The sequence below is a fragment of the Pleurodeles waltl genome, chromosome 6 (assembly GCF_031143425.1).
Source record: "Pleurodeles waltl isolate 20211129_DDA chromosome 6, aPleWal1.hap1.20221129, whole genome shotgun sequence".
NCBI lineage: Eukaryota > Metazoa > Chordata > Amphibia > Caudata > Salamandridae > Pleurodeles > Pleurodeles waltl.
The window spans coordinates 12,667,786-12,689,725 of record NC_090445.1 but is presented as its reverse complement, the minus strand read 5'-3'; the positions used below and the strand labels follow the sequence as shown (position 1 = coordinate 12,689,725).

General features: G+C 46.8%; 1 protein-coding gene across 2 annotated transcripts in view; it reads right to left on the bottom strand.

The window, feature by feature from the left end:
* Positions 1-1,609: 1,609 nt before the first annotated feature.
* The window catches only part of LRRC8A (leucine rich repeat containing 8 VRAC subunit A), a 50,919-nt gene continuing 30,588 nt past the window's right edge, over positions 1,610-21,940 (bottom strand). For both annotated transcript variants that reach the window (XM_069237021.1, XM_069237020.1), the window contains exon 4: positions 1,610-11,090. In XM_069237021.1, coding sequence (XP_069093122.1) covers positions 10,815-11,090 — 276 coding nt within the window. In that variant the 3' untranslated portion in view covers positions 1,610-10,814. The remainder of the gene's footprint in view (positions 11,091-21,940) is intronic.

Genomic DNA, 21,940 nt, shown 5'->3' with positions numbered 1-21,940 from the left:
AGGATACGGTAGTGGCTGCTCTTTATATAACATGCAGGATGCAGTGTTGGCTCCTCTTCATATAACTGCATAGGATACAGTGGTGGCTGCTCTTTATATACCCGCATAAGATGCAGTGGTGGCTGCTCTTTACATAATGCATGGGATGCAGTGGTGGCTGCTCTTTATATACCCGCATAAGATGCAGTGGTGGCTGCTCTTTACATAATGCATGGGATGCAGTGGTGGCTGCTCTTTATATACCCACATAAGATGCAGTGGTGGCTGCTCTTTACATAATGCATGGGATGCAGTGTTGGCTTCTCTTCAAATAACACATGGTTGACAGTGGTGCTCCCAGGGAAGGTGCAAAAGACAGATTATCTTGTAAACATGGTAGTCGTGTCATGGGTCATCCCTGTAGTCTGTAGGTATGGTTTCATCATATGAGTGTATAGAATGCAATGGTGACTGTGGTGGTGGTAGTGGTGGGGAAGGTTCCTTGCATTTTCTTTTCCTTAATATTAGGCTTGCCTCAAGTTCTACAGAGATGGCTTCCTCAAAGGTGAGGCATTTTTCGGGTGTGGACCGGTCAGCACGTTTGTTGAAAGAGGTTCAGGTAAAATATGGCCTGTGACAGGATCCATGTATATCTTTCTCTGCATGGCATCTGTTTGCTATGGTGTGTCACACGGCATCAGCAGTAATGACTTCTACTTCGGAGTCAAACATGGTTCGAAGGAGTGAAGGGTAGACTCTTGAGGTCCAACTGGAGTGTCTCAACATCAGGATTCAAGTCGGAGTTCTTAAGGATTCTAGCTTGTTGTAGAATAAGAGGAGATTCAGCCATAGTGGGCAGCGAGACTGAGAATTAGTTTTGTTTTTGTCGGCAGTACCAGGTTTAAGGCATGACTCTTCCAAGGCTGTTGCTTGCACTAGAGCAGTAGTTCCTTTCGAGGTCGAATCACGTGGGGAAGATCATCAAACGTGTGATGTGCATTGAGGCCCATGCAGTCTTTGTTTTCCTTGGGGCCTATGAAGACTATTGTTCTCCTATGTTACTTATTCAAGAGTATACAGTGAAGTCTCTGCCCAGGGTTCACAGAATACTGTTTATCTCAGAACACCCACCACCCCCAACTGAGTTTCCTCAATGTCTTCGACACCAGGCGCAGTAGATGGTTTGGCATATCTTTGGCACTCCATTCTACAATGCACCCACCACTTAGCTCTTTGCTGCCAGATATTTTTATTTTTTATTTTTTGCACCAGAAACGTCTTGCAGGCAGAACATTCACATTCCTAGTGGTGCCTTGTTACCATTGCATTTTGGACAACATTTAAAGGATGTGTTCTACATTTCCCTTCCTAAAAGCCATTCGAATACAACCTGTCCAAAGGTTTTCGGTTCAAGTCTGCTTGAAGGCATTTGATGGTTGTTCAATGTCTTTAGAAATCACTGGCTGTTAACTATTATATTTCACTGTCAAATATGTGATTGCTTTGCATGACTGATCTGGGGCCCAGCAGATGTACATACATCCGAGCCCAATAACAGAAAAAACAAACACAACCTGGATTATATCATCCTGGTGCCCTTGGGTTTCACAGAGGGATCAGGAGTCACCTCAAAACCACAACCTTTACTTTTATTTAAATAAAAAACAAAACACTTCTTGCAAAGTATCCACTCAACCCTAAATGGCAGAACTGCGCAGAACATGTGATCTACAGCAGCACATGCTCCCAACATTATGCATCCAGTCCACTCCCGGCTTTTTTAGTTGCCTACAAGTACTACCAGAAGACCGTTTTATGCACTGCAAGGGAACCTATCACAGACTAGCACTGCTGTGATGTTCCTCTTAGATTAGTTCCAGACTGCATACAGTGGTTAAATACTCCCCTCAAATGGGCGCAAAGACCATCCTTCCCACAATTACAGACAGAGAGAAACATCAAACATGAATTGTTTTCAGATTGTATATTTTGCAATTTGAAAGTGTTCTGTCAGTTCACAAGAGTCCACAAATGTCTCCTTCCCTCCCACAACTCGAGAAACATGGCAACACTGAAAGGCTTTTCTTTTTAGGGACTGGGTCCCCATACGCAGCTGAGATGAGCAGTCTCCCAGTTGAAGCAGGTGACATAAGTCATTGGCAGGTTAGCCTCGTGACACAAGTGCCAGAGCAGTCAGGAGCATGGACAATGTCAGAGGCTCCTGTCATGTACGGACAGTGGTGGCATTTTGTAAATACTGAAAAACTGATAAAGCAGAAGAAGAGGAGAGCCAACAGCAGACAGACATGGCAGCACCTGCCCAGGGGGCTTCACATTCCTCACAGAGGCACTGTCACAAACATAACTCATTACAGAGGAAAGAACATCCAGACCTAAAAAGACATGTTCCAAGCAGCCTGGGAGTCGCCCCAAAATGTCACCACTGCCACCATTACTTGGAGGGTAGGGAGATTAGCTGGTGGACATATTCAAGGTCCAGTTTACAGAAAGCACTCATGCAGCTACACCAGGGTCACACAATTTGGTCACGTGGGGAAGGCAAGGTTGGAGGTCAAGTCTCTGGTTTCCAGTCAGTGATAATACGGCTAGCCTATGTCTTACTCAGACAGCCGGTGAGCTCTAGGGCAAGAGAAGGTTTCTTCTGCCTTCCACCAACTGCATGATTCCATGCCAAGATCCAGCACCCATACAAAACGCTAAGCGATAGGAACTTCCCGGCTTCCACTGCCTCTTTCATCATGTCTAAGCCCTTGAACTTTTATCATTTTCCAGCTCCTCAGAATTTAAAATATTTTAAAGTCCTGAGTCTCAGGAACCCAAAAGGAAAACAGCAAAATGAAATACAAAGCCTGTTCTTGAGTGTGCAGAGACTGGGGCCAAAACAGGTCTGGGCTCATCAACCCAGCGAACAAGAAAGTCCAATATGGATATCAACCATGAAAAAAAAAAAATATATATATATATATGATGTGACTCACCCAGTAGACATCTGTTTGTGGCATGTAGTACTGTAGATTCACATGCTTTGCATAAGTCTGCCATCTTGTGTAGGGCTCAGAGTGTTACAAATTGTTTTTCTTCAAAGAAGGTTTTCGAGTCACGAGATCGAGTGACTCCTCTTCTTGGTGATACTGCGCATGGGCATCAAGTCCTTAGATTGTTTTCCCGCAGGCGGGTGACGTAAAGAGTGCGTACATAGATAGATATAAGAAATGAGATGTCCATGCAATGTATATACATATTTACAATATATGCTACAGGCTCCTGGGGAGGAGGGAGGACGCATGTGAATCTACAGCACTACAAGCCACATACAGATGTCTACTAGGTAAGTAACATTTTCCGTTCAATGGCATGTGTAGCTGTAGATACACTTGCTTTGCATAGACTGTAAAGCAGTCCCCTTCAAATAAGTAGTGGTCAGCCTGTAGGAGTTGGAGTAGATTAAAATAATGTCCTAAGGATTGCTTGTCCTACATTTGCTTGTTGGCGAGCTAACACATCTACACAGAAGTGTTTAGTAAATGTGTGTGGTGTGGACCCTGTAGCACTTTACATATGTCTACTATTGGTATATTCCCTACGAATGCCATTGAAGCTCCTTTTTTCCTAGTGGAATGAGCTTTAGGAGCTACTGGTAAGTGTCTCTTAGCTTTCAGATAACAAGTATGAATACACTTCCCTATCCATATGGCTAACCCATTTTTAGGTTGAGCATTGAAGGGCGCAAGTGCTGCTTTTCCAACGTGCTGGTATGTATCTGGGCTTTTAAAAACGCCTTCCTCACGCCCATCACTATCACTCGTTCGTGGGCTTGCCCTTAAAAAAAAAAAAAGAAAAATCCTTTGATGACACTGGTAAATGGTTTACGTTTGTCCCTCCTTGGGAAGGTTTTGTTACCACCTTGGCCATCGCCCCTGTAACATGGCTAATTGCACTTTTGCTGATTAGTTTAACGGCGAGCTAACTTTTTTTCCTTATGTGTGTCTCTTCACACTGACGCTCATGGTGGCCGTAGCGCTGTGAATCGGCTCCCTTATGTGAAAATGTTTAACTTTTAATTTTCAACTTATGTGGCAAGAAAAGTCAGGTTAGGAGTTTACAATGCTAATAGCTCTAACTCGAGCAGATGCAAGACCCACTGCATTGCAAATGCTTGTTTGAGATAGGATTACCATTGTGAGGTTCTGAAAATGCTACATAAAGTTTTTTGACTTTCTAAAATCTTTTGTTCTGACTGTGTAGTACATGGGAGCTCTTTTAACATCAAGAGTGTGTAGGGCTCTTTCTGCAACTGAATCTGGCTGTGGAAAGAAGACTGGCAATTCTACTGACTGATATGAAAAGATGAAATTACCTTTGGTACGGATTTTGGATTAGCCCTAAGAACTAATTTGTTGTTACGAATCTGGAAGAACGGTTCTTCTAAAGTGAACGCTTGAATTTCACTAACTCTTCTTAAATAAGTTATTGCTACCAAAAAAACAACCTTCCATGATGAGAACTTTAGGGTACAAGCATGCATGGGTTCTAATGGTGGGACAATACATCTTGTGAGTACAATGTTTAAATTCCAGCTGGAGGAACTCTAGGTGGGATTACTCTCTAAAGGTCCCTCCATAAAAGCTTTTATAAAAAGAATTCTAAATAGGAAAATATGCTCTCTGTTTTGCAGATAAGCTGCTATAGCAGCTAAATGAAGCCTAATAGAGGAATATGCCAGATTTGCTTTATTTAAGTGTAACAAATAGCATATAATATCTTGTACTGAAGCCTTAAGTGGGTCAATATTTTTGGGTTGACAATAGTATACAAAACCTTTCCATTTAGCAGCATAACATTGGCGAGTTGTTGGTCTGAGTGCCTCCTTTAGAATATTCATACATTCAGATGGAAGTTGTAGGTAACTAAACTCAATGACTTCAGGAGCCAAATCGCAAGATTGAGTGTGCTGGGATTTGTGTGTCTGATTTGACCTCTGTTTTGGGTCAACAGATCGGGCCTGTTTGGTAGTTTGTGATGTGGTACTACAGACAGATCCGGCAGTGTTGTGTACCGCTGTTGTCGTGCCCACTTGGAACCAGTGAGAATCAAGGTGAGTGAGGTTTGTCTCATCTTTACCAGTTTTGGAATGAGTTGGAGAGGTGGAAAAGCGTAAGCAAATATTCCTGACCAGCTCATCCATAGAGTACTGCCCTTGGATTGTGGGTACCTGGATGCGAGGCTTTGGCATTTTGAGTTTTCTTTTGTGGCAAATAGGTCTATGTCTGGAGTTCCCCACTGTTGAAATTATTTCTGAATTACTTGCGAGTGAATTTCTAAATTGTGGACTAGTTTGTGCGTCCTGCTTCCGAGGTCCGCTAGTTGATTGTCCACCCCTGGGAGATACTCAGCCACTACTTGAGTGCGATTGTGAACCGCTCATCTCCAAATTGACTGGGCTAAAAGGGACAATTGGGATGAGTGTCCTCCATGGTTTTGCAGATAATACATCGTTGTCATATTGTCTATGCGTATAAACACTGCCTTGTGTGCAATTTGTGTCAGAAAAGCTTCGAGTTCTAGGAATACTGCTAGTAATTTATGATGTAAGTCTGTTGGTTGGAGTCCCATTCCCCTTGTCTGGTGAGATTGTTGAGATGGGCGCCCCAACCGGTCTGTGGTGATGGTGGTCGAAGGCACAGGGCCCTGGAAGGGCCGCTCTTTTGACAGATTGGTGTGATTCCACCATTGCAGAGAGCAGGGTGTCTGGCGGTTCAACAACACTAGATCCTGAAGTTGACCCTGTGACTGAGATCACTGTTGTGAGAGGCACTGCTGCAACGGCTGCATATGGAGTCTTGCATTTGGAACTAGGGCTGTACATGAAGCCATCATTCCTAATAACTTCCTCACTAGCTTCACTGTGTAAGTGTGGTTGTACTGTAGTTGAGATATTAAGTGTTGAAGTGCCTGAATCCTTACTGGGTTTGGGTAGGAGTGTTGATAATTGCTCCCAAATAGGGCTGTATTTTTATCAGTTGTAGGTAGGATTTGAGGTAATTGGTGCTGAATCCCAAACTGTGTAGGAGATCTCTTGTATACTGAGTGTGTTGCTGACATACTTGGCTTGTAGTGGCCTTTATTAGCCAATCGTCTAGATATGGGAAGACATGTATGTGTTACCTTCTGAGGAATGCTGCAACTACCGCTAAGCATTTGGTGAACTCCCTTGGTGCTGTTGTTACTCAGAAGGCCAGTACTTTGAATTGGTAGTGCGTTCCCACAATGGCAAATCTTAGGAATTTGCGATGTGCTGGACGTATGGAAATATGCATCCTTGAGATCTAATGCTGTCATGTAATCTCCTTTTTGTAACAAGGGAATGACATCCTGTAGAGTGACCGTATGAGAGTGTTCTGAGAGAATGTATAAATTGAGAGGCCTGAGGTCTGGAATTGGCCTTAATGTGCCGTCTTTATTTGGTATTAGGAAGTATAGTGAGTATACTCCTGATCCCTGTTGGGATACGGGTACTAACTCCATCGCTCCTTTGAGTAGGAGTGATTGTACTTCCTCTTTCAGTAGATGGAGATGGTCCTGAGTAACTCTGTGTGAATGAGGGGGAATGTTTGGCGGAATAGTAATGAGTTCCAGACAATAACCATGCTGGATAATTGGCAGAACCCATTGGTCTGTAGCAATGTGTTTCCATTGTAGATAGGACATGTACCAGTCTTCCTCCCACAGGAGATGTGTGGGCTGTGGGGATGGTGCGTGAGTCACTGTTTAGTTGCAGTAGAGGAACCTCTGGAAGTGGATGGCTTGCCTCTTCTTCTATTAATTGATACTCTGTAGGAACCTCGAAATAAACCTTTTGTGTAAAATTGTGAGGTCTGTTTTTGCTGTGAAGTGGATGTTGCTTCTGTGGTTGCTGGCTTGAAGACACCTCTAAATTGTGGCTTACGAAAGTCCCCTCTAGCAGGTGTAGTGTATAACGCACCCATTGCTTTAGCCGTTTCAGAATCTTTCTGCAGCTTTTCTTTAGTTGTGTTCACTGTTCCTTGTCAAAGGGCATGTTTAAGACAGCTTGTTGTATCTCAGGTTTGAACCCTGAACATTTTAACCAAGCATGTCTTCTGATGACTGCTCTGGTGTTTATGCCTCTAGCTGTGATGTCAGCCGTATCTGTAGCGCATCTAATAGTGTTATTGGAAATTGCCAGTCCTTCTGTAACTATTTGCTGTCCCTGCTTTTGATGCTCTGGTGGAAGGTAATGGAGCAATTCTTATATCTAGTCCCAGTGCGCCCTGTCGTATCTAGCTAAAAGAGCTTGGGAGTTAGCTATTCTACAATGATTTGCCGCTTGTGAGGCTACCCTTTTTCCTGCAGCATCTAGCTTTTTGCTCTCCCGAACTGGAGGAGGAGCATCCCCTGTTGACTGGCTGTTAGCCCTCTTCCTTGCTGCACTAACCACTATTGAATCCTATGGTCACTGAGTTCTTTAAAAAAAACTGGGTCTGAGGGAGCCGGTTTATATTTAAAATCTACTGTAGAAGTGATCATTCTGGCCTTCACTGGTTCCTTAAAAATATCAGATGAATGCCTAAGCATCCCAGGTTGCACTGGGAGCCATTGATATTCCTTATGTGTGGAGGTTAGTGTATTAAAATGGAAATACTTCTCTATTCTATGGGGTCTGTGTGCAGCGACACGTTATGGTATGTAGCTCCTCCTGCTATGACCTGATTGTATGCTGTAGTATCTTCTGGTGGAGAAGGTCTAGCGGGGTACAAGTCGGGATCGTTTGAGGTAAAAGGATCAGAGCCATATAGATCCCATGGATCCATATTCTGCTGAATATCACTAAGATCGCCCCTGTGTGGTGAGACTGAGGATGTCTGTGGTGAGAATTATATCTCCTATGTGGGTGATGGTGGTGGTGTGGAAGGAAGAAGAAGAGGAGGAAGAGCAGGAGGAGGAAAACCTGGATGTGAAGGCTGTTTCTGGTGTAAAGCCTTTTCTCTCTTTGTCCTTTGAGACCTTTTTTGGTGGAGGTCCAGCATCTAAGGTCAACTGAAAGGTTAACTTCCTTTAGATGGTCACTAAAGGAAAAGCAATTATTCTTCCTGTACCCTTTTGAATTTGCACGGTCTAGCGTCCATGACCTCTAAAATTGGCTGTATGTCTGAGGTGTCTTGTGTGGAAGGAGTAGGATTACTACTTGTAGCTTTCGGCTGTAAAGGTTTAGCTACCGAGTGTTTTACTCAAATCAAAAGGTTTGGCTTTGAAATGGATAAATGTTTTTTCGCCTCCAAAATCGATGTATCTACTTTTTGGCTTGGTACCAAGACAGCTGGAATAGTCTGTTTTGTTGGTGCCGAATGCACTTTGGTCTTTAATCTCGGTGCTGAACACGAAGGTTGGTCATCTAGACTTGTTTTTCGTATCCGATCATGGCCCGAAGGCAGTTGAGGACTGAGGACCAAGGCTGGAGACTTTTCTGATGTCTTCTGGTGGTGTGACAGGGCAGGTGTATTCACGTACTGCGCCAGGGGTATGGAATTGGCTGCCCGCATCAGAGTCATGTTTGTAATCCAAGTTTCTGATGGAAAGCACTGTACTCTGTTCTTCCTCCTCCTGCACGTGTTCCTCACCAAGAATATCAGGTGTATCTTCTGTGGACTTGGACGCCATTTCCAGTTAACAGGCTCTTCGGTCTCGGAGAGTTGTCTTAGATCTAAATGATTTGCAGGCGTCGCAAGTCTCCTCTTGGTGGCCTGGAGATAAACAGAGATTACACACCAAATGCTGGTGGGTGTATGGAAACTTGGCGTGACACCGAGGACAGAATTGAATTGGCATTCGTTCCATTAGCCAGACATTGAATTAGGCCCTAAAAGGGCGAGGCCCGTTTTAAGGGCGGAAAATTCGACCCAGACCGTTCAATTGGATATACTACAGAGAGAAAATGCGATTGTGACAATACCAATGGTATTACAGAAAGGTAGAATAAGTTTAGAAGGCCCCAACCGAGATCCACCAGAGCAAGAGGAAACAGGTCCGAACCCGAGGGTGGAAAGAAAACAATCTAACAAAGGGCTCAGTGCCCATGCGCAGTATCACTGAAAGGAGTCACCACTCGATCTTGTGAGTCGAAAACCTTCTTTGAAGAAAAACAACTTGTAACACTCCGACAATAGATGGCAGACTTATGCAAAGCTGTGTATCTACAGGTGTGTGTGTGTGTGTGTGTGTGTATATATATATATATATATATATATATATATATATATAGAGAGAGAGAGAGAGAGAGAGCGCTAGAGAGAGCGCGAGCGCGCATATGAGAGATATATGAGACATACAGAGATAAGAAACAGGAGGAAATGATTGTGGATTTTACTATCGGACAGACAAGTCCTGCTCCAAATCAGAATCTTAAAAACATAATAAAAGTACAATGTCTCCTTTTAGAAGAATCATTATCTTTGATCTGTTAAAATACATAATCTGTAAAACAAACTGTAAACATTTAAGAAGAGAGAAAGGCATGACTGGGGTCAGGGATGGACAAGACCGGAGTGTGTGGTTGGGGGTGAAGCACCTAGACCCAGGGTGCGACGGGGGCTGGGTGTAATATTAGGTGAAACACTGTAATGAAAACAAGTCAGGACACTACATTCCCACATTCTTTGGTCACCATCTCCATCCCTAACCCAAAGGATGAGCAGTGACAACCTGCAGGCCAAAGACCCTCCCTCCACCCATCCCTTACCCTTACCCCCCCATGGCCTTCACAACGCGTGAGCCCCCATGGGCAGCTTTGGCTTTAGCTTGGTTAGTGAATTTATACTCGTCCATTGGCACAGAAAGAAGCAAATCATGAATATGAGATGTCTGGCACCATCACATCAACTGTGCTAAGACTGGCACTCCACCGTGCACCAGATAGAGAGAGACCCACCTAAACTTCCCTGCCCCTAGCTCTGTCCCCGACGCCAGCAGCATTATCTGTAACAGTACAAAAGGTGACATACAGCTCTTGCCAGCCAGTGTGTGCTGTCTGATGCACTGCATTCTTTCTCTTATGGCCGGCACACTTGTACGCGGCCAGAGTGGCACACTCATTCATGGCAGGGGCACTCACACACTGTGCACCCATGGCACATGCCTGTGTACTCTCCAGCGGTGGACTCTAGCCCACTGCCACATTCTTCCACAGCAGACTCACTTGCAGTGTCCTTCAGTACATATTGCACACACTCAATATGCCACAACAGAGGAAGCCAACAGCAGATCATTACACCCGATTCAGACCTATGTCCACAGCTTGGGGCCACTCTGCAAAGGTCTAGGATACTCTGGCCAGACAGTGGCTTGTCAGTGCTGCAGAGCACAGTCATCACCAATGCACCCCTGTAATCTCCTGCCGAGCCCAAACCTTCAACACACTCCATGCCCAAGGACCCAAGCCTTCCACAGGAACCCGGCACAAGGATCCACACAGTCAGAGGTTGCATAATGTCCAGTGAGGGCGTGACAGCAGTATTCGGAGGAGGCATGGGTTCTGATGGGGTTACATCACGCCTTCAGGGACATCAGTGCATGCAGGACGGCAAGGACTCAGCTGGACAGGCAGTTGCATGCAAGAGTTGGGCACTGCTCTTCAATGCACTGGACCACTGGGAGATGACTGGTGATCTGCAGGGAGTAGAAGATATTCTGTAGGGCACAGTACTGTTAAAAGGCTGCTCCATCCCTAGCAGCAGGTACTAGCCCCCCCCCTTTATCCTCCTCTCCACAGTCCCCTGATGCCTGGGTCCATCTGGGCAGGCTCAGAGCTGCTCCTTGTCTGCCCTCCATAGCTTCTCCTTCACCTCCAAGGGCAGGGTGTTGAAGAGGTCCTCCTCGACCACCAGCCCGCTGCGCTTCAGCAGGGGGCACTCGCCCAGCTCCACCGGCAGGCACTCCAGACGGTTTCCCCGAAGTTCCATCTGCGTCAGGCTGGTCAGCTCGCCCACCCGCGATGGCAGCGACTGCAGGACGTTGTTCCCAAGGTTTAGAGTGCGCAGCTTCTTGCACTGGAAGAGCTCGGGAGGAAGGGTCTCAATCTGGAAGAGGTGGGAAAAACAAAGTGATCAGAAGGTGATGAAAAGGAAAATGTCAGCATCTGAAAAGGGGTGAGGAACAGTGACCAGACACTGAGTGTAAGAAAAAGTAATAAGACACTTATACCAAGCACTGGCAAACACAAAGGTTCTGGCTCACCTGCGCAAACACTGGAGTGCACGTATGTGCCAGTTTGCTACAAAGGTTTCTGCTTTATGCTAATGAATACTGGATATTTTATTGACCCACTTCACACAGGTATTTTCATGTACATCTGATGCCTCTTACCATACCACCTAGGAGGACTGCCACTTGCTGCAGACAAAAAGCTCATAAATAAAACTGTAAGGGAATGTCAATGAAAGCCAAACGAACCATGTACACTGAGGGAGATCGAGGAAGGAGAACAAATGACAGCAAGAAAAAACACAATCCGGTAAGGCTAAGGGGCGAGAACAGGAAGAGAGAAAGCCTTCGGGGACCCATTGGTTGTGCCCATGCCTGCTGGAGATGTAGTGCAGCTTTGGAAAGATGCTGTGTGGCACGGCCAAAAGAAAAACTAAAGGCTGCAATGATACAGCCGTGTTATTTACACTGCATGGTAGCATTTACAGATCACTTACTACCCGTATATGAGCACTGAAGCACTTGCCTACATGAGCCTCAAACTCAGCCATGTGGGGTGATGACTTGCACGCCTACAAAAAAGTGCAGGAGGGAGCTTGCTGAAAAAGACACTCTGGAGGGCTAAAACTCAAAGAAAAAGTAGCACCTACAAAAATGAGCAGTGGAAGGACCCAAGAAATGAACCCCTGCTACAGGGAAAGGACAACCCCACGAAGAGGAAGGAAGACAATGGCAGCTGACCAATAACGGGAAGCAATGGCTGGTCTGTAAGTGACAGAGGAGTGGGGGGTTGGCATCAGGGAGTTGGGGTACACATACTGATCCTATCCACCACTACCTTTTAATAGCTACAACTGGCCACTAGCTGGCTTGTTACAGTCAACGAAGGTGGCCTTTAACAACCAAGCACTTGATACACAGACAACTTTTTATCTCTTGAAGTACATCTAGAAAGACCACTCCTGAAGACAAACGAACAACTGAGCATTCTTAGAGTCCACAATGTTTATATATGTCACATCAACAGTATTATATTCTCGTTTCACAGAAATCTGCAGCAGAGGTCCTATTAAACATCATTGGAGGGGTGCAACACTAGGGCAATCCTGAGAAGAAATGACTGGTCCGCAGGTCACACTCCACATATGACACTGGTTCACAGTTCTGAAGTGAAGGCAAAAGCCCTACGAGATGAAAGCAACGCTGAAAAGATCAAGCAATAAAAACTACCCAATAATACAGGGAGGCTGTCTTCTCTAACCTGGACCTGCACTTTCATGAATGAAGCCCCAGCACAGGTGAGACTCGATGACCAGAGGACGCCTTCGAGAAAGATGCTAAAAGGCGCCTTTCTACCAGGAAGCAGCGGAGCACGCCGTCTCAGCTGGGACTATTTGTCTGAGCCTTGCGCTGCATTCACACACTCGGCACACACCTGCTGTCTAGTGTTGTGGCTACACACTGAACGTTCTTTGACTTCAACGTACAAACTGCAAGGCGGCTTGTGATCCCTCTCCGAAACCCACAATGCACCAGGAGGAAAACTACCTCAGACTATTTTCCTACCATCCCAAACAGGTGAAACTACTTTGAGTGAAGCAGGACAGTAAGTGTCTACAGCTGCAACGAGAAAAGATCAGTAATAAATGTACAACATCTGATTCATACACCTGCATCGGGGAGGGTGCATGTAAATCGATAACATGATAAGGTACAAACAGTTACAGGTAAGTAACATTCTCTCTTCGTGGCGTGTGTCTGTAGATCGCATGCTTTGCTTACAATACAAATTAGTACTATCCCCTCCCCCCCCCTCCCCCCAAGCAGTGGCTTGCAAAGAGACAAGGCATAGGTTTGCAGCAATGTTTTAATTATGTTTAACATTGTAAGTAGTGTTGCCTAACTCATCCTTCTTGGCAGCAAGGACTGTCTGAAGAGTAATGCTTTATTAAAGTATGAATTGTAGACCATATAGCTGCCTTGCAGATGTCTGTAAGCCCGATGCTTCCAAGGAAGGCCATAACAGCTGCTTACAAGTGGAATGGGCTCGAGGGACATTGTGAAGAGCAACATACCAGAAACCACTTTACTATCCATCGTGCAAGGCCTCACTTGGAGGCTGAAGTTCCCAAGTGAGGTTTTCCAAAGTCAATAAATAGTTTTGTGAGTGCATCTTCTGTGCCATCACTAATACATTTGTGCTGTTGTTACATATGTAGTATGCAGTGCTTTTTTGCAATTGATTGAGGCTGTGGGCAGTAAAAAAAAAACCCAATTCAATCTGCCTGAAATAAAATGAGGACAGCGCGGCCCTTCAGAACCTGAAAGAAAGGTTCCTCCACCGTTCAGGCTTGCAATTCGCTGACCACGTGCGGTACCACTTCTGGCAAAAATATTTAGACCAAAAGGTGGTCCCATGAGGTGTATGAGGAATTATGGTCTCACGCAGGGTCTGGTGATGACCTTGAAGGGATCTTTCTTTTAAGGCCATCCAAAAACACTTTAACAACTGGTATCTCAAGTAAAAATTGCTGTTGTCTATATAAGCAGCTTCCGAAGGTAAATGAAATCTAATCGACATGTATGCCAGTCATGATTTCTAAAGATGGCAAACAAGGTCTTTCAATGACACCTGGAGAGGTTGCTTGTATCTACTACAATAACAAACAAAACCTTTCTGTTTTGCAGCATAACAAGCTTGCGTAGTGTGAGAAAGTAGCCTTTTTCTAGCATGGTTATCCCCACTGTTGTCTGTTTGTCAGTGTTTGTGAGTGTGTTTTTACTGTCTCACTGGGATCCTGCTAGCCAGGACCCCAGTGCTCAAAGTTTGTGGCCTATATGTCAGTATGTTTTACTGTGTTGTCAGTATGCTTGACTGTCTCTGGAGTCCTGCTCACCAGAACTCCAGTGCTTATGCTCTCTCTGATTCCAAATGTGTACTTACATACTGGTAACCCAGTATTCCACTCCAAATTGGCATACTGGAACCCCCTCTTGTAAGTCCCTAGTATATGGTACCTAGGTACACAGGGCATTGGGGTTCCAAGAGATCCTTATTCTCTGCAGCATTTCTTTTGTCACCCATAAGGAGCTCATACAAACACTTCTTCAGGATTGCCACTGCAGCCTGAGTGAAAGAGTGCACACACTATTTCACAGCCATTTTCACTGCACCAGGTAACTTTATAAGTCACCTATATGTCTAACCCGTTCCTGAAGGCTAGGTGCAAAGTTGCTGTGTGAGTGCACCCCTGCACTAGAAGAGGTGCCCCCACATTATCCAGGACCAATTTCCTGGACTTCGTGAGTGTGGGGAAACCATTATAAATGTGCACTACATATAGGTCAATATGTAGCTTCACAATGGGAACTCCGAATAGGGTCATGTGAGGTGTCTAGGATTGAGGCATTGTACACCCCCCCCCCAATCTGATTCTGTTATTGTGAGGGGGGGCAGCCTGGGGGCTCCACCATGGACCCCCAGTACTGCCAAACCAAAGGTTTCCACTGTAGCCCCAGCTGCTGTCACCTCACAGACAGGTTTCTGCCCTCCTGGGGGATTGAGCAGCTCAATCACAGGAAGGCAGAGCAATGCATTTCCTTTAGGAGAGGGGTGTTACACCCTCTCCCATTGGAAATAGGGGTTAGAGGCATGGGAGGGGTATCCTCCCAGAGCCTCTGGAAATGCTTTGAAGTTCACAAGCTGTACCCTCCTTGCATAATCCAGTCTACACCACTTCAGGGGTTCACCACTCCCTGCTCTGGCACGAAACTGGACAAAAGAAAGGGGAGTGACCACTCCCCTGTCCATCACCACCCCAGGGGTGGTGCCCAGAGCTCCTCCAGCGTGTCCCTGGGTTCTGCCATCTTGTTTTCAGAATGGCCAGGGAACTCTGGGAGCATCTGAGTGGTCAGTGCCAGTAGGAGACGTCAGAGACCCCTCCTGATAGGTGCATACCTGGGTAGGTAGCCAATTCCCCTCTTAGGGCTATTTAGGGTCTCACCTCTGGGTGTTTCCTCAGATTGGGTTTTGGAAGACTCCAGCAGGACTCCTCTGCAACCTCTGCTTCACCTTTTACCATCAAATCAACTGCAGAACTACTCCAGGAACTCTACAACTGCAACAAAGTATCCAAGAAGGCTACTGCAACTCTGTAACTTCAGCTCCTGCCAGCAAGTGCAACAGTTTCCAGGTTGTGCAGGCTCTGAGGACTGCTGGTCTTCATCGTGCACCAGAAGAATTGAAGATATCGCCTGTGGAGTGACGGAGTCACTTCCCTGCTTCAGCAGGCACCGCTCTGCAGTGACAACCTGTACTCTGGGTCCCCTCTCCTGACAACAAGTGTGGATCCTGGAACACAGGTGGTGGACCGAAGTGATCCTGACTGTCCAAAGGGCCAGCTGTCCAAATTTGGTGGAGGTAAGGTCTTGCCTCCCCGAGCCAGACAGTACCTCTGTGCACCACGTGCTTTGCAGCTCCTAGGGCTTCTGTGCGCTTCTCCCAGAAATCACAGCATAGCCCAGGTCCCAAGCACTCTATCCTGCAACACTCAGCTCCCTGAGTTGTTCTCCGGCGGCGTGGGATCCCTTTGTGTAGTGCTGTGACAAACGCGATTTGCAACTCATTTGTCCCCCCCAACCCCCTGTGTCCTGGGACTACTGTGGTTGCTGCCTGGTCTTCTGAGGTCTCTCTGAAGTGCTGAGAGCACCCTCTGTCTCCTCAGTCAGAGTTGAGACCCCCAGGGTCCCTCCTGGGCCCAGGTAGTGCCTTTTCCTGCCAACCGCGGCATTTGCGTGAGCCAATGCTTGTTGGGGGAATCCAACAACGAAAACCAGACTGCATCTGACTCCTCGACGTGGGATATCTTTTGCACCAAGCAGGAACCTGCACCTGTCTTCTTTGGTGCATTTGTGACTTTTTCTTCTAACCGGAGAATCCACTTTTGCACCTTCATCTGGGTTAGCAGGGGCTCCTGTTACTCCTGGACTCTTCAACTGTTCTTGGACTTGGTCTCCTCTCTCCACAGGTCTTCAGGTCCAGGAATCCATCGTTGGTGTCTTGCAGTCTTGCTTGGTTTTTGCATAACCCTTTACCACGACTCCTAGTGTGTTCTGAGGTAACTTGCTGTACTTTACTCCGGTTTTCCTGGACTCTGGGTGGGGTACTTTACTTACCTTTGGTGTTTTCTTACACTCCCAGCACCCCTCCACACACTACTCTTGCCCAGGTGGGGTAACGACTTTCACATTCCACTATTTTAGTATATTGCGTGTTGTTCCTAGGCCCATTCAAGCCTATGGTGATTTTCACTATTTGCACTATTTTGTGACTTTGTACTTACCAGATTTTGATTACTGTTGTATATTTTAAGTGTTTTACTTACCCCCTAAGGGATTATAGCCTCTTAACATATTTTTGGTCTTGTGTCACTAAAATAAAGTATCTCTATTTTTGGTAACACAGAGTATTGTCTTTCACGTGTGCGAGAACTGTGTGACTACAGTGGTATTGCAAGAGCTTTGCATGTCTCCTAGTTCAGCCTTGGTTGCTCTGCCTACAGCTACCTCTATACAGCCTGGCTTCTAGATACTGCCTACGTTAATAAGGGATAAGTGAACCTGGTATAAGGTGTAAGGTCTAAGTACCATAGGTACCCACTACAAACCAGGACAGCCTCTTACACACAGAACCTAAGTGCTGCACTTGGGGCAAAACTGATGTGCATGAGCTCCATAATGAGTCAATGGCGAAAAAAAAAAAACATATGAGGTGGGATGTTTAATGTAATTAATTATAGGTTTCAGGGAGGGTTCAAATATGACCTCAAAAGTCTCCTGAAAAAAAGCAAAAAACACACTGGTTGTCAAGAATGTTCAAAGTACGTGATGTACAGGTACACATGCCACAACCACTTCTTCAGCTAGAGACTATGTCCATCCCCTGAGTACAAGCAGCACTTGGTTGTCTAAGAGTTTTAGTGCGAAAGAAAACAAAAACACCATGACAGTTGGCTTCTAAACATGGTATTACACATTAAATAACCTTTGTTTAGTGGCGGACTTTGCCAACGAAATGTGGAGCGGCAGAATCCAAAGGGGGGCCGGTGCTACACCGCTCTACACAGCACTTCCACCTACTCGACCATCACCTGCTGCCCTTCCAACAGGCCCACCGCAGTTCTGTAAAGTCTGTGTGGTTACAGGGTACCTGCACAACAGATTTCACAAGTGAATAGTTTTACTTTTGGTGCTAATTAAGGTAACATTAGTGCACTTATCATAGAGAGGAGCCCTGTAGCTGTTGGCTCATATTTATTGCTTCCTCAGCTCTTCTTGAGAACAGTACAGATACAAGTTCATCTCTTTCAGTGATGGGGCAGCATCACCAACACGTTTTGCCCCATATAAATTCTGACTGGGGTTTCCTCAGTGTTGCGTATAAGTGGACAGGGAATCTTTTCGAGTTTGGCGTGCCCTGTCAGGCTGCAGTGCTGGTTTAGCATGCCCTCTCAGGCTGCAGTGCTGGTTTGGCATGCCCTGTCAGGCTGCAGTGCTGGTTTGGCATGCCCTGTCAGGCTGCAGTGCTGGTTTGGCATGCCCTGTCAGGCTGCAGTGCTGGTTTGGCATGCCCTGTCACACTGTAGGGTTGTTTTGGCATGCCCTGTCACACTGTAGGGTTGTTTTGGCATGCCCTGTCACACTGTAGTGTTAAAATGAAGTAGAAGCTCAAGTGCAAATAATTCCAGTGACAACACAAGTGACTGGTGGCACAGCAACCAGTGACACTGCACACGCTACTGCTAGGTGCACAAAGTGAAAACTTTATCAACACTGCAGGTGTTAAATGTGAATTAGGTATATTAGATAGTGGTAAAATATAAAATATGAGTTAATCGTAATAGAACTGAAATCATGGAGTGGTTTACCTCAAGTTAAAATGAAATTATGCCCAAGGGTGACCTAGGGAGAAGAAAATAGTATAAATTGAGAAGGTCAGCCACAATTCTAGTCAGGAGTGCATCCAACGGGGGGGAGAACAGAAAGCTGGGGCTCACGCCTTACCTGGGAAGAGTAGTATTCAGATGCAGGTCTCGGGTAAAAGAAGAGCTGCTGCGGTCTGCTATGGATGGCAAAGTTCCATCTGGTGATGTCCCAAGAAGGAGTAGGTAGAATGAGAGTTAGAAGAACTGTGGAGAGGGAACCATATGAAGTCACTGCTGGTACCTGAAGGTTGAGGCAGGGTGCAGGACTCCAGAAGAGGGAAAGAAGTGGCCAGTGGGTTACAGTGCCGGACAGGCAGTGTGCGAGGTTCTAGACATCCAAAAGGAAGAGGTCACAGTGCCTGACAGCCAGGGCACTCCCACTCAGAGGTAGGAGGAGGTCACAGTGTCGGACAGGCAGGGTGCAGGACTCCAGTTCAGTAAAAGGAAGTCACTGGGTCACAGTGTCTGAAAAGCAGGGTGTGCGAGGTTCCTAATCAGAGGTCACTGGGTCACAGTGTCCGACTGGCAGGGTGCAGGACTTCAGCTCACTAAAAGCAGGTCACTGGGTCAGTGTCTGACAGGCAGGGTGCACGACCTTAGCTCAGTCAAAGTAACAGGTACCTGGGTCACAGTGCCTGACAGCCAGGGTGCAGGATGCTAGACATCCAATATGAAGAGGTCACTGAGTCTGAAAGGCAGGGTGCAGGACTCCAGTTCAGTAGAAGGAGGTCACAGTGTCTAACAGGCAGGGTGCAGGACTCAAGTTCAGTAAAAGGAGGTCACTGGGTCACAGTGTCTAAAAAGCAGGGTGTGTGAGGTTCCTAATCAGAGGCCACTGGGTCACAGTGTCTGACTGGCAGGGTGCAGGACTTCAGCTCACTAAAAGCAGGTCACAGTGTCTGACAGGCAGGGTGTACGACTTTAGCTCATTGAAAGTAACAGGTACCTGGGTCACAGTGTCAGACAGGCAGGGTGTGCGAGGTTCCTAATCAGAGGCCACTGGGTCACAGTGTCTGACTGGCAGGGTGCAGGACTTCAGCTCACTAAAAGCAGGTCACTGGGTCACAGTGTCGGACAAGCAGGGTGGAGGACTCCAGTTCAGTAAAAAGAGGTCACTGGGCCACAGTGTCTGAAAAGCAGGGTGTGCGAGGTTCCTAATCAGGTCAGTGTGTCTGACTGGCAGGGTGCAGGACTTCAGCTCACTAAAAGCAGGTCACAGTGTCTTACAGGCAGGGTGCAGGACTCCAGTTCAGTGAAAGGAGGTCACAGTGTCTGACAGGCAGGGTGCTAGGCATGCAATATGAAGAGGTCACAGTGTGACTGGCAGGGTGCAGGACTCCAGTTCAGTTAAAGGAGGTCACTGGGTCACAGTGTCTGACAGGCAGGGTGCACGACTTCAGCTTAGTGAAAGTAACAGGTACCTGGGTCACAGTGTCGGACAGGCAGGGTGTGCGGGGTTCCTAATCAGAGGTCACAGTATCTGAAAGGCAAGGGTGCAGGATTCGAGACATGCATTGTGAAGAGGTCACAACGTCTGACAGGCAGTGTAGGTCTCCAGCTCAGCGGAGGAAAAAAAAAAAAAGAGGTCCCTGGATCACAGTGTCTGACAGGCAGGGTGCAGGACTCCAGCTCAGTAAAAGGAGGTCACTGGGTCACAGTGTCTGTGAGGCAGGGTGCAGGGCTCCAGCTCAGTGAAAGAAAGAGGTCCCTGGGTCACAGTGTCTGATAGGCAGGGTGCACGACTTTAGCTCAGTGATAGAAAGAGGTACTCGGGTCAGTGTCTGGCAGGCAGGGTACAGGTCAACAGTTCAGTTAAATGAGGTCATTGGGTCACGGTGTCTGGCAGGCAGGGTGCAGGACTTTAGCTCAGTGAAAGAAAGGGGCACCTGGGTCATAGTGTCTGACAGGAAGGGTGCGATAGTCCTAGTCAGAGGTAGAAGAAGGAGGTCACTAAGTCACAGTGTCTGAAAGGCAGGGTGCAGGACTCCAGCTCAGTAAAAGGACATCACTGGGTCACAGTGTCGGACAGGCAGGGTGCAGGACTCCAGCTCAGTGAAAGAAAGAGGTCCCTGGTGTCTGACAGGCAGGGTGCGGAATTCCTACTCAGAGGTAGAAGGAGGAGATCACTGGGTCACAGTGTCTGACAGGCAGGGCGCAGGACTCCAGTTCAGTAAAAGGAGGTCACTGGGTCACAGTGTCTGACAGGCAGAGCGCAGGACTCCAGTTCAGTAAAAGGAGGTCACTGGGTCACGGTGTCTGACAGGCAGGGTGAGGGATTCCAAACAAACAGGATGAAGAGGTCTGTGGGCAACAGTGTCTGACAAGCGGGGTGCAGGATTCTAGACATGCAATATGAAGAGGTCACAGTGTCAGAAAGGCAGGGTGCACAACTGTAGCTTAGTGAAAGAAAGAGGCCCCAATGTAACAGTGTCTGACAGGCAGGGTGCAGGATTCCAAACAAGCAGGATGAAGAGGTCTGGGGGTCACATTGTCTGAGAAGCAGGGTGCAGGACTCCAGCTCAGTGGTAGTAGGAGATGTCAGTGACCAACAAGCAGGGTTCTAGACATGCAATGTAGAGAGTCCACTGGGTCACAGTCCAGCTATCTCAGGGTGAGATTGCTGTTTCACTAGAAAGTCACAGCCGTCTCAAGTCATATGATCGCATTAGTCTCCAGCTCGGTTTGTGCTCAGACACTACATAGCAAGCATACAATCCCCTACTTGCTTCTAGGGGCTATAACTGGCAGACTCCAGCTTTCTTTCCTCTCACACCCTGGTCATCTTATGTGTACAGCCACACAAGTACAGGCGTCCCATAAAGCTCACAACACTAATTTGCTGCTTTTCTCAGTGTCTACAGGAGACCCCAGACTTCAGTGTGCGCTCTGGGCAGTGTTGGTCCATATCAGAGGTACCACACCGAGGGTGCAGCACTTTGGCATGGCAGAACGTGCTCCGTGTGGTGCGATGATACACTTGTCTCAGCCTATCTCATAACTGACGTATGGTGAACTGCAAACCACGACTGTCAATCCAACATGGACAATTCAGCCGGTCATCCTGTTAAGATAGGGAAAAGCGGCATTCTAGAGTCCTTAGCATTTCATAGCACTTCCAAGAAACAGAAGAGCATGATGAAGCACTATACATTTTATACAGGTTATGATTGTCAGTCAATCTGAACCAAAGGTGGGCATACAAGTCTCTGGAAGCTAACAGCACAAAGTGACGTCTGTGTGATCTTCAGGGATAACTTACAAGGACATGTAGTGGAGTCTGATGCCCGGCACAGCAGCGCCCAGAGTCAAGATGTCCTTCGTGGTCTCCAGGTCTTTCTTCATTTTCTCAAGCATTGAGTCACTCTGCGGTGCGCCCCATTGAGCGGGAGGTTGAAGAGTTACAGCTGCACCTCTAGCTTGAAGGCAGAAACCCTGAGCCAGGAGCTCCGCTGCAGTGTGACCGAGGCATTCACTCCCCTGGCAGCAGTATCAGCCACATCCAAAGCACTGCCTTCCTAAACCAGCTCTTCCACCTCTTAAGATACTGGGCAGGAGGTGATGCAAAAGCTCCTCCTTCTACTCAGTGATGTACACAATCAGAACAAAACGTAAATGCCCCTGTTTCACAGTCTCAAAAACAGGGCACTAAGTCAAACCTGGGGGATTAGGGCTTTAAAATTACATTCCCACAAAACAGACAGATTTGTCTCAGCCATACCTAATATCCCGCCTCCGCTCCACCG